The sequence below is a fragment of the Squalius cephalus genome (assembly GCF_949319135.1).
Source record: "Squalius cephalus genome assembly, chromosome: 18".
Lineage (NCBI taxonomy): Eukaryota > Metazoa > Chordata > Actinopteri > Cypriniformes > Leuciscidae > Squalius > Squalius cephalus.
Window position 1 is genome coordinate 23503254 of NC_137139.1, and position 13883 is coordinate 23517136.

Genomic DNA, 13883 nt, shown 5'->3' on the forward strand with positions numbered 1-13883 from the left:
CATGACTGTATGGAACCCTCATTGACAAAAAAGCAAGGACACTCTTATTTATCATATGTAATTTGGCCAAATTCATCAGTAAACATATTCATCAAGTTTATTTTAAACAATGCCTCAAAACACAAATATATGTATACACTTTTTGATGTTCAGAATAATATTTGTTGACTTATTTTATGTATTGTCAACAGGGTGTTATAAACTGAACTTAAAGAGCTTTAAGACTTTTCCATATAGTGGTCCAGTCTGCGACCTCCATCATCCTCTGCTGAGTTGTACCCACTTTAGACTTACGAAGGGCACCAGTACATTCAGGCTTATACTGTATTCCATAGCTTAAATAGATGATTATGCATCTCTCAAATCTCTTTGTGACCTTTTCCCTCCCCTTTTCCGTCTCCTTCTTACTTTTCCCATCCGTTTCTCTTTTACTCTCCATTACTTTGCATGGCAATCAGTGTGAGCTAACTGCAGGCTCTCTCTCACACTGTCGGTCCCTCCTACCTTGCTTTCTTTTTGTGCCTTCTTCCATAGGGACCCCCATCTGTCCCTCCTCTCCAGCCATTGTGGGGGCTCAAAGCCAGGCCACCTCCACAATGCATTGGGCGTGTAGAGGGGGGAGGCAGGGTAAACATGACAGCATCACCATCCTATTAGAAGCTCTTTAACTTTGACAACCCAACACTCTCACAAAGCTCTGAGGAGACGAGTCTCGCCTCACAATGTCACTTTAATGGCTTGTTCCACCCTTCTGTGAACTCTAACCTCCCTTTACCTTTCCTCTGCTGTGGATCGTCTTAGTCTTTGGTCTGACCTGAGCTCACTGAGCAGGTGCACTGGTGAAAACCTTCTATCCCAAAACTATCCATCCATCATATCTATCTATCTATCTATCTATCCATCCATCTATCTATCTATCTATCTATCTATCTATCTATCTCCATCCATCCATCCATCCATCGTATCTATCTATCTATCTATCTATCTATCTATCTATCTATCTATCTATCTATCTATCTATCTATCTATCTATCTATCTATCTATCCATCTCCATCCATCCATCCATCCATCGTATCTATCTATCTATCTATCTGGTTCAGAGTTTTTTGTTGTTGCTGCTGTCTTTCACCAAACCTCATCCTCTGTCATCGTACTCTTCCCTATTTCTTCATCCTGCTGCCACCTATCAGTCTCATTGTCCTCCAACTCCGTACCTTGACCTCACTGTTCTCCGGCCCATCCAGTGTGTTTGTGTGAGTGTGTGTGATGTGACTCATGAGGAGGAGGATCACAGCGTTAGCTGAAGCTTAAAGGCAGGGGATTACGGCAGCACAGACACTGATTAAAGCCTTCCAGCCTCCTATGGCCCCATTAATACAATCTTAATCACAATGCTTTATCCCCATCTCCCCCCTATGGATCAGGACCTTTCATTTAGTAGGAGACTGCGTTGTTTGGCCAGTGGATTAGTGCCAGTGAGACAAAAAGCTGGGGAGGAGTGAAAGAGGTTTCAGACTGCACTTTAATGTCCCATCATCCACTCATTCTCTTTAACTCAACATTTTAAAATCACAACTCCACACGGCATCTACCTCGCGCAGTAAATGAAGATCTGCAATTGCCTATAGAGGCCCCAAAAAGTATTTGAACACTAGCCACACTTTAACTGCAGACTGCAGAGGTCTTCAACCCTGAAATGAATTTTTACAAGCTGGTGTCAAAGTTATTTTAGTGTAGGTGTAGGTCACAGGTGTAGACCATCACCACTGTTCAAATAAATTTGACAATCATAAAGTCTCCAAATATATATTTTTTTTACATTTTATATACAAATATATTTTAAATCAAAAATGATTTGCTTGAAATGTTTTTATTTATTCATTTATAAATGCCACTTGTTTACTCTTTGCATTATCACCTGCAGGATAAATCCTTTGAGTTTTGGCTGTATTAAAAGATTTCGAATTAATCTTAAAAACACCACGCTAAGATTGTAGTTTTCTTACTTTGTTCATAAACTTTGTATGGGTATTTAGGTCACAGCGATGGCCATCTGCCCTATATATGGGAAAACGCAACAGTCTTCACGTGCCTTTTCATTTTTACTAGCACATTTCTCCTCTACGCTTTCTCATCTGTTTTCAAAGGATATGTCGACAGCAGCTGACAACTCTGAAACCGTTCCCTTATTTCAGCCCTGCTGAGTTCTGCACAGACGGCTGATGTATTGGCAATGAATGAACAATGCCAAAGACTCTTAAAACATCTTGTATAGTTTTTTATATAACTTTTGTGGATAATAATTTGCAGCTTTATGAGTAACATGTTGAGTTGAAACTTTCTGTGAATTGATTTGCTTGAAATGTGTTCTATTCATTTATGTATTTATTTATGTAAATGCCTCTATACATTATATATATATATATATATATATATATATATATATATATATATATATATATATATATTAGGGCTGTCAAAAGATTAATCGCATCCAAAATAAAAGTTTGTGTTTACATAATATATGTGTGTGTACTGTGTATAATTATTTTGTATATATAAATACACACACATGCATGTATATATTTAAGAAATATTTATATAGTTTATATTATATATAAATATATTTTTTTTTATATATAAATAACACATTTTTCTTAAATATATACATGCATGTGTGTGTATTTATATATACAAATTTAATTATACACAGTACACACACATATATTATTAAAAACAAACTTTTATTTTGGATGCGATTAATCGCGATTAATCTTTTGACAGCCCTAATATATATATATATATATATATATATATATATATATATATATACATATATAGTCTTTTTAAAATGTACTAAATGACTGTATAGTGGCTTCAAATATATTCGGGCACTTCAGCCACTATATTAAAATTCAGTCATCATTTACTTTACATCATTTAGCATTTATTTTAAATAAATATATTTTTTAAAGCAAAGCTTTTCCCAAACTGTTACGTTTTATTTAAAACAAATGTTGCTGAATAGCCTTCATGGAAAACATTATGATTGGATCATGTTCATACACCTGTGTGAAATCAAGGGGAACTGAACACTAAAATGAGCTACAGGTTATATTTAAATGTAATTTCTCATCATTTGATTTCACTTCCTTTTTAAAAAACAAAAACAAAATGCTCTTGACGGCACAGCCTGAAAGCCTTCTGTGCACTTGACTCCCTCCATTCTGTCCTTTCCTCATCTTCACCCACTCAACCATCTCAACGTGTGGAACTATGTGCCATTCCAATGCCCAGCTGACCCACAAGAGGACAGGGAAAGTGGTCACTCAAGAATAGGGCCTCGTTCACCACTTCTGTTTTGTTTTACTCCCTCTCCCTCTCCCACTTTCTCTTTTTCCCCTTGCTCTCTCTCTCTCTCTCACTAGTTTGGCCCCAGCTGTCCATCAGCCCCCCGCAGTTCTCCCAGCTGTCTCGGCTCTCCGAACGAACAGCCTAACAACAATGCAGGTCAGAGGTCGAGAGAAAGAACACACTGCACTTACAATAGACCAGCGGCGCCCGCTAAAACAATCGCTCCCTTTTTCTCCTTCACTTCTCTCGCCTTGCCAGGGCTGGAAAAGACAAACCTTTGGAATGGTGGATGAGGCAGGGTCCACTTCAAGCAAAACAGCCTCTGAGGCGCCCGTTCTCATCTTAGTGCAGCTTCCAACAATAAACACACTTTCACACACTGGCTCTCTGGCTTGTCACCCCATCAACCCTCTGTTTGTTCATTTGGAGAGGCATTGCATTGTCCGATATGAGCACAAAGCTAAAGTCAACGATCATCCTGTACTCAAGTGATGTAAAGGTTTGTGGGAAAAGGCAATGTCTTGCATACATTTCAATACAGCTATGTGACATGCTAGAGTTACAGGAATTAAAAATACATTCACACTGTAATTCTTTTTGTTCCCTACATCATTAACCCCCCTTTTTGTGTGCTTGTTTTGTTTTGTTGATTTCCCCAACCATTTTGGCAATGAAAAGGCTGGGAAAACGCAAGTGATAGTGAAAGGGGATCCCATGACACAGTCACCTGTTCCACAGCTATGTGTTCCCATGGCTCCACATGCTCCACTGACTCCCATGCCCATCATAACACTAATATTAATCATTAAAACCTCTATTATTATTATTCAACATCACCGAACACAAATTCAGTGAAATATCTTTTTTTAAATAATTTCTTCTTCTTTTTCATTCAAATATAAAACGTGCAATTCTGCCTAATGCAATGATTTTGTTATGCAACATTTGGTAACACTTTATTTTACAGAGTCCTTGTTACACATGTTACATAGTTACTATAGGAATCATTAAATTGTGCATAATTACATGCAACTAACACCCTAACCTTATAGTAATGTAGTTTATTATTATTACTCACTGTAACACGGACACCTTAGATGTGTTGCAATAACGTGTAACCCAACTTTTTTCCAAAATAAATTATGGAATATTATAGAATATTCAATATTACAGAATCCATTAAGTATTGTAAAACTATTGTAAAAAAAAAAAAAAAAAAGCATAACAGATTTTATTATTATGACAAAAGAATCTAATTAAATATTTCATTATAATATTTAAATGATATGCATTTTTAAATGTCTGGTTTATTGTTAAAATTATAGCATTTTTCATTCTATCATTATGTTTTCTTACATTCTAGAATCTCTAAACAAATATGATCATAATAAAAGTCAAAATAAAAATAAAGAAACAAAATAGTGTCATATTATATAAGAATATTTATTTTATTAAGTGCGAAACAGGTAAATATTTACAAATGCTTGAGCAAGATTACAAATATTGTGGAGAATGACAAAAATACATTAAACTGAATGATAAATAAATTAGATACTTTATGAGTATTGGTAGCAGTTACTGGCAGTGTACCAAAGAACCAATAAAAACAGTGCTGACGAATTGTTTCAAAACATGTACAATTGTCATCAAAATAAATAATAAATACAGTCATAAATAAACGCATTTGTCATTAAAAATGTAGTGTGCTAAATTTTTTGTCCTTTTCCTTCATTGTTTCATTTGTGTCGTGTTTTGTTTAGTGGCAAATCAGCATCTGGTTGAACAGTGCTGAAGAGACTTAGGTTCTTACTCTCCTTAAGCGTCTAAAATCCTTCCAGTGTTTGTCTACATGTCAATTTGATGCACTTTTATGGCACGTGTCCAAAAAAAGCCATCCTATTTGAGGAAGAGAACAAGTGTATACAGAATACAAATCCCAGAACAATTAAAAATAACATTTAAAATAGTAACAAACTCAGTCGTGACAAAAACAAGAATAAATTAACAAAAAACAAAAAAATATGCATCTCTATCTCAGTACTTCAATTGCCACAGGTAGGTTGCGTTTCAGAAACTCTCTTTCAGTGACCTCTATGGTCTCTTAAGGGATCAGACAGGATACATGCAAAGTGTCTCCTTAAATGTGCTGGGCCCCTGGAGGCACACTGAGGAGCAGGAGGCAGAATTGCTGAGCGTCTCTGGTGGTCATATTTGTTTATTCACTGTAAATGCTGCTCATCTGTGATGTCACAATGTGCGAAGGGGCGAACGGCTCGAAAGCCATCTCTAAAGGAAGCTCGTAACGGGAGCCTGGGAACAGAGGGTGACCCTGAGGGACTGGAAGACCGGCCAAAGAGGTTGGTGGGTAAGGGTGTGAGGAGATGTAATGGGTGGCGTGGGCCGGGTGAGGGGTAAAGTTCCTCTCAGCCTCGTGAGGAGATGGCTCCTGTTTGAGGGCGAAGTTGCCGCTGATGCTGAGTGGCGGCGTAAGAGGGCCGTCGTAAGGTGGCGTGCCGCTGCTACATTCGTTGGGTGAGGAGTTCTCATAGGCAGTCCCCTTGAAACCCTTCAGATGAAGCAAGTGTGAGGCCTCCAACGAGCCGTAGGGTGGACTGGGAAGTCCCGGCGAGGGATAGCTAATGGGGTGACCCTGCGGACCACCTGCTCCTGGCACCCCGCACTTTTCATCCATCTTGTTGAGCACCATGGTCGAGGGCCCAAGTTGGAGGCAGCCGGCTACGAGATTGCTGGTAGGTTGCGAAAGCCCCTTGCAAAGCATCTCCATAAAACCATTGCTCTCGGGTGACTGGCCACTGTCCAGAACCTCCGAAAGCGCCCAGATGTAGTTGCGGGCCAGCCGCAGGGTCTCGATTTTGGAGAGCTTCTGGGTCTTTGAGTAACAAGGCATGACTCGCCGCAAGCTTTCCAACGCGTCATTCAGCCCATGCATGCGCGAGCGTTCCCTTGCATTGGCCTTGACGCGGCGGGCACGGAATCGTTCTTGTCTGGCTTTGGTCATTTTCTTCTTTTTAGGACCTCTTCGCTTGGGTGCCTTTTCTCCATCGAGACCCATATCTTCCTCTTCCTCCTCCTCCTCCTCTTCCTCCATATCCTCACTGCCAAGCTCTTCGCGATTGCTCCTGTGTAGAGCATAGTGACCTATCTCAGGGGTCCTGTCGCCATCCTGTGAGCTGAGGTCTTCCTCCATCCATCCAAGAGAGCTGACAAGCTCAGTCACATCCCCTGGTTTTCCATAAGGTTTGGTCATCATTGTGATCTGAGGTCATAGGAGAAAAATTATTAAAAACATTAAAAAATAAATATACAACTTATTTAGACCTCTATGTGTTTAGATATTCTGACTTTTGACATGTGCTCACACGAGCTAAATCCTTCATCATAGAGAGAGCACGATTATTGAGATGATTATTATATAGCTTACAGCTCTACAATTCCATTTCTTCTCTCAGTTTTAATGCTCCATCTAAAAGGACTTTCTGTTTAAACCCTTTGATTTCCGCAGTCATTTTGAGACGCTGTCCAATCTGGGACACGACTGGATTTAGTCCACAGATAAAGCGCTCGGATTTAATTTGTGGGGAGTCTGTAAACCGGAATCAACAAACACAGGACCAAGCCACACTAATACTACTACAACACTTTTGAATTTGATTTGATTGAAAGACATCAGCATTGTCTCTAACTATTTAGTCACAGAATCTCCCGTTGATGAATATTCCGATTGTTTTCCTACTAGATTGCGCGCTTCTTAGCGAAATATTTAGATTCTAATTAAAGTTACATTCTATTGTGACGCTTATGAACATTTGTGGGTTTTGCGCATTCATTGGCGCGTCATATATTTATAAGTAGAACAGGAAAGTTTGTAATAATTTATAGTCTAGGCCATACGCGGCCCAGATTTCGACTGCATTGATTAACTGCACTGTAAAAAAATAAAAAAATAAAGTTAAATTGTTGCCTTAAAGTGAATTAAAAATGTGGCAGATCACTTTGTATTTAACTACTGATGAATTTGAGATTTGAGATCAAGTATGACTGGCATAATCATAACAAAATTCCATTTTGTCAAACAGGAGACATGATGAAAACATTTTAGGATGACTATTATTATAGACTATTCATTTCTTGTTTATTTACTTATTTGTTTTAGTTTTTTAAATGAGAAATCATAAAATGAATAAACAAATATTATTCCGCTGAATTAGTTTGATCTAAATCTTTAAATAAATCCTGAAATAAATCTACATTATATGTCCTACATCTTCAAAAAAAAAAAATAAGAAGATTATATAGCCTATTTGTATAAATGATTAAAAACAACCGTAACCTACCTGTAAAAGTAGCACCTGAATAAAACTTCGACCACTAAAAAGGTGGTCAGAAAGCCAGAACACACCGTCAAAATGTTGTTGTTTTTAAAAAAATGAAAAACAAAGTTCCAGACGCCCCACTGATAGTTTGTGTATGTCAACAGTCCGTCTGCGCTATAGTTCAGATCCGTTAGTTCTCCATTGGTGCTTCCCAGCGCGTCGCATGCCTCACTGAAGCGCACTGACTCCCGGCTTTGACTTTCTAGCGATGCTCACAAAGCTCCGCCCACAAGCCACCCACCCACCCCCTCCAGCTGATCCGAAAGCGCGTGGCGCGCTCGTGGCCAAAAGTTTCACGACTTAAGTGTGTGCGTTTACCCCAGGGGCTTTGTGTCTGAGGGTGTTCGCATTTGTGTGCGAGGGAACGATGCAACTTCCCTTATTAACCCTTAAATCTTACAAGGTGAGCGGCTCTGCAATTCGAAGAAGGGAAGAAAGCTGCAAATGTTTCTGATTTGGGTCAATGACGTGACGCTCATAGGCTCATTTTGATTTTAATAAATTCATAGGCTATTGCAGGGCTTACAAATTTCCTGTCTGGAGATGGTAAGAAAACGTTTAATTAAAAAGATTTGAATTCTTGAAACAAAAAAAAAAAAAAAAAAAAAAAAAAAAGTTAATATTATAATAGGCTACATCATTTTTCATTATTTTTTACAATTTTGATTTAAAATAGCTATTATTAATATTTCGAAAAATGCAAGTCAGCAAAATTTAAGTCAGGGTGGTGTAATCAACATACAAGCTATTTTAAACTAGGCCTATTTAAAATAGAGAAGACCTTTGATAGCCCTCATAGTCTGTTAGATAGTCTGTGTCATATGACTATATGACCACGTCATTCATTACTAATAAAAAGTTACTTTATTATTATTTATTTGATGATCAACATATTACATTTACTGGATTATGTAATACACCAGTTGATTTGGAGTGTAGCCTACTATCCCAAATTGAAAATAGCCTATAATTGGGAATCTATACAAATATCACTCTCCGCTTTTCTTTCGTGACCTAACGTAATTTTCAGCCCCAATAAAGCCCGCTCAGTGCTGGATTAATACCCCTGAGCCCTATTTGGTTTATGGCGAGGTCAAACGTTGTTCTTAACTCTAATTACAGTAGTCTAGTGTACAAAGACGCGCGCGCGTCCCAGTAAATGATTGTGACAGCTTGGTGCAGTGTGAGCAGGTGTGTGTGTTGTTCACCCGTTTCATTCATTCGCTCCGTCCGCTCATTAGCGCCCCTCGTCCCACCAAAACATAACGCTCAATAACTGCTGGATTAATCAAGCCCAAACGGTTTTGTTTCGCTAAGATAACTCACTCAACCATGCATTCTGCGCCCGCGGGTGATTTGCCCCCAAAACTACTCTTTTCTGAAAAGATTTATTAGCCTACTTCAGATGCAACAGATAGGCTATACTGGGGATCTTTTAATTCACAAACGAATAATTATGTCGCCTAAAGGATGTGATAATATCATATTTGCAGAACTTTGTAGAGGCAGACCCATATTTAAATTCTCGCGCGTGATAACGAGGCAAGAATGACGTATTGTCTAGCCTTTTTAATATATTGGCACGTTTTAAAAAAGTACTTTTTACAATCAAAAAATAAATAAATCTGGTGACAAAAAATAAATAAATGTGAAACCTGTAAAATTTCCTTCCACCGTGGATGGGGATTAAGCGCAACAAACTTCCGTATTCTGTAAAACAGGTTGCATTGCTCAGTTAACAGAGCTGTTTTACTCCTTCAAAGGAGTTACCAAAGATGAGCATAACCGATGTCCATCGCATGTGCAGATTGACATCTAAAAGTTTTAAAATAAGTGATAAAATAATCTTCATCTTATTCAAACTTCAAGAAGTCACTTAACGTTCATTGCAAGAAAAAGTAAATAAATGTAGAATGTTCATACAAAAATAAAATTCTGTGCACTTTAATCATTTATGGCATTTTGCACTGTATAGCCTACATAAAGTCTGACTTTATTTAGAAAAATGGGCTACATAGCCTATATGTGTTCGTACCACATACTGCAGTAGGGGCTCTATTGTAGTGTGCCATTGACTGTGGGGCTTCAGGTCACACGTGTCCTCACACTGATCCCATTGTATGCGCCAAGTGTGCACATCTGTGGCCTAGACAGTGCTCTCACGCTCTCTCTACAAAAAGTTTTGATAACACTTAATATTAACTTTCATTATGAATCCAATGCTAACAGATCATATTAATATATTTTTAGAGATGATCCGTAGTGATAAATATATATTGGTAAGATATATACATATTTTTACTATTATTTTGACAGGTATTCAAAATAATAATTCTTTAAATCTTATGCTTTTTTTCTCACAATTTTTTTATATATATTTTTCAATTGCTAGCCATGCACCATTTACATGGGATAGTTTTCAGAATAGTTCAACTTTTAAGTCAACGCGGACACTGGTGATTGATAAATGAACAGATGGGCTTAAGTGATGCGTCTGCTACACCAGCGCTCACGCGCCAGTCGCCTGCCTACCATAATCTCTCATGCGACAACACAATCAGCACAATAGGACAATATCCATAGCGCTAGTTCACTCGGGTGACGCTTCTTTCCTCTCGCACAAAGGGAGGAAGGCTTCCACTTGGCGGCATAGTAGTGTTGTAAAGATAGAAAATCTATGCCCTGATGAAGATGGAAAGCTTTTGCTATGGTAACAGTCAACAATCAATGTCCAATTAATCATGATTAACATGGGGGAAAAAAAAAACATAATTAACTTAAAAATGTTTGAATAAGTTTCTGAGAAATTGGCGTTCAGACTTTTGGTTTCAGGGGGTCAAAGAAAGGATTTATATTATTTAGTGTGTTCAGGCATACATACTGTATCAGGAGTGCTGCTGTCCCACATGAACCAGGGATCACATGTGTTTTAACAGTATGTGCACCTATAACTGTGTCATGCTTCCCCAAAGATCCCATGGTAACCCTGCTTCTCCACAACTTTTCCTCCCAGGAGTGTTTCACAATGCTGTGTCACACCTGCAACCTGTATTGGGAATTCCAGTGCTGAGTCCAAACTCTCCTCCCTTGTGTCCTACCGACGGACAGCTAACTTAGGGATCGAGGCCTCCTGCATTTTCTAGTCCACCTCAACCAGAAGTGAACACTGTATGATCACAAGAGACCACTCATTTTCACCATCTGATGGTTTTATGAAGGCTTTCTTAAGTGTTCATGCGATGGGCCTTCATGGAAAATCTGTGAATGCAGAGCCACGAGACTTGTGTTATACTCAATAGACAACCTCCTGTTGAGATAGTTTAGAGTTCAAATTATATCCAGAGGAACAGCACACAGAACTCCCATGACCCGTTTCATTGTTTGGAGAGGCAGTTCCCTACCAAGGAATTGCGTTTCTGCAACGATTTAGAAGATTAAACGAATAAACCATTAAAACATTTAAGAGCAAAATGACAATTTTGCTGACAGATTACAATAAAAATCAAGCTCTATAAAGATGGTTGTGCAGAAGCACTTCAATTCACTGACTGCATATTTTCATACTTTGACTTCTGTGATTATTTATCACAACTTAAAATTCAACATTTGAATAAGAAGTAATTAGTTGTTTCAACTTAAAAAAGTACTTGTTTGTGCTTGACTTAAAATATTAAGTTTAGTTAACTTCAGTTTAGGTGGATATTTAAGTTATCTCAACAAATTTTAAGTTAAGAATTGCAGCTACATTTTTACAGTGTATCGTTCAAAGGTTTGGGGTCAGTACGATTTATTTTTTCTGAAAGAAATTAATACTTTTATTCAGTAAGTACAAATGTACTTGTTCAAACGTCACAGTAAAGACATTTATCATGCTACAAAAGATTTTTATTCAGAATAAATGTATGAACTTTCTATTAATCAAAAATAATATCGGAAATATCGAGAAAAAAAACAATAGGCTATTTAAAGGTTTCCACAAAAAATATTAAGTAGCACAACTGCTTGCATATTGATAATAAGAATTGTTTATTGAGCACCAAATCAGCATTTCAGAAGGATCTGAAGGATCATGACTGAAGTAATGATGCTGAAAATACAGCTTTGGCATCATTCACAGCAATAAATTACATTTTAAAATACATTTAAATAGAAAACAGTTATTTTAAATTGTAATAATATCTCACAACATTAATGTTTTAAATGTATCTTTTAATCAAATAAAAGCAGCCTTGGTGAGCATGAGACTTCAGAAACTTTGAACAGTAGACTCTAATGATTTAATAATAGTTTAATATATTTTAATATAGCCTTATTAAATTTGTGCCATATTGATTGAACACTGTTTTGAAAGAATATTTCTGCCTGTTAAAAAAAAAAGTCAATTATGATTCCAACATGCCATAAAAAAATTGGATCAAACCCTAAGCTTGAATTGGATATAATAATTTTAAAGTTTAAATATTTTTTAGCAAAAAATCTTTATTTGTACATTAAAACATATATTTAGCCAGTAAATACACTGATGTAAGTCTCTCAAATGATTATATTACAGTATAATAATTTGTATAGTATATAACGACCATTTTAGTTAGTCTCGAGAGGTTTGTACTGAATGCATCACACCACAAAACGGTCAAATCTTCAGCAGAAACCTGACAAGTCAAAAACAGACTAATCGAGTGCATCCGCCCCCTGTCAACACATCGACGACAGTTAGTAGGATGCATCTCCTTACGCACACCAGCAATGACTTAGCAGTTGTTTACTCTAGCTGGCTTGTTGTGATGCTGTTGTAGTTCCCTTGGTTGAGAGTCCTTCTCCGTGCCAAAAAACCCACACACCCACAACTATTGCCACAAGTGAGTTATCCTTTTTTGCAGTCCCAAGGGACCTGTTTGGAGTGGGAAGGGGGATTCGTGCGCCTCTCTGACAGATGGGTCCTTGTTTCTGTCTTTCTCTCCCTCACTCCCTCTCTCCTGAGCTCAGACACAGACACACTCGCTTAGACTGAGATTGAACGAATACAATAGGAATTAAAGCCATGCACACATGCTCCCTCTATGTCTCCTGAAAGCTGAGCCCCTTGTAATAATTATAAAAGCAGGGGTGTGTTTGGGTGATGGGGGCTGGGCCGTTGGGGAAAACTTTGATAAAAATGTGCACTTAATGACTTTTTCTGCCTAATTTTCTTCAACTTAAAGTTACTATTCAACCCACTAAAACTTTAGAAGTAAACTCTTAAAATGAAATGTTCCAGAAGAGGGTTTTCATATAGCGTGTCATAATGGAACCTTTGAGTAATCATTTTTTTTTGACATTAGCTAAATTTTGTGTCAATATCACAGAGTTGAAGCACAGAACTCACTTTCAAACCAAGTAGCTTTCAAATTTGTATGACCAACTCGAACATGAGCGAAATCTTCGTGAGGAACTTTTTCGCCCTCGTGTGAAACTCCCAATCGTGCAGATTCCTTTTGGAATGACTCAATTTCAAATAACGGTATATGTGATCAAACCCTTTTCCACTATAAAAAACCTTTTGTGCATTTAAAGTTTCCATGGATGTTAAAGGTTCTTCATGGAACCATCCGTGCCAATAACGGACCTTTATTTTCAAGAGTGTTCAAAATTGGGATTGTGAAAACTGAACTGTATTCCCTCAAGAGAATAATGGAGAGTAGGAGTGCGTCTGTGTTTTAAGAGATACGTGTTGTAAAGGTAATCCCAGAGCTCCGGCCTTATCTGCTGCTTACTGGAGCTGAATACAGGACTTCTCTGGGATGGATCCTGAGGGACAGGAAGTCAGGAACAGCCTAACTCATGCTCTCTGGCACTGGGGAGAAGTGGGGCCGAGTTTTATGGGTATGGACTTTTAACCTCAGTATCACTCACCTTCATGAGCGCATTATTAGACTGAAAACATTTCTTTTCTCCATTTAACACACTGAAATCGTGGCCAAAGAGTAGCGATTGGGGGGACTCTGCGAATAAAAGCCAGTCTGCCAGTTTGTGTAAATCAATCCCATATTAAATCAAGTGCCCACTGCATAATTGGAAGCGTAAAATTGCCCATTTGCACAATATGCCACCTGCAACCCCTCTCTAGGCGGTTCTGCTATTGATACGATGGCTGG

The 13883-nt window shown here is 37.9% G+C and overlaps 1 protein-coding gene across 1 annotated transcript; it reads right to left on the bottom strand.

Moving 5' to 3' along the window:
- Positions 1-4781: 4781 nt before the first annotated feature.
- Positions 4782-7929, bottom strand: neurod4 (neuronal differentiation 4). Its single transcript, XM_079849409.1, has 2 exons — positions 7711-7929; positions 4782-6632 (listed from the first exon to the last, which is right to left on the bottom strand). Exon 2 carries the CDS (start codon positions 6624-6626, stop codon positions 5571-5573), a length of 1056 nt encoding a protein of 351 aa, XP_079705535.1. The 5' UTR covers positions 6627-6632; positions 7711-7929; the 3' UTR covers positions 4782-5570.
- Positions 7930-13883: the final 5954 nt, after the last annotated feature.

What these genes read in the sequence shown, in the direction of transcription:
- neurod4 (XM_079849409.1), bottom strand. Translation starts at nt 6,626, where the DNA reads ATGATGACCAAACCTTATGGAAAACCAGGGGATGTGACTGAGCTTGTC.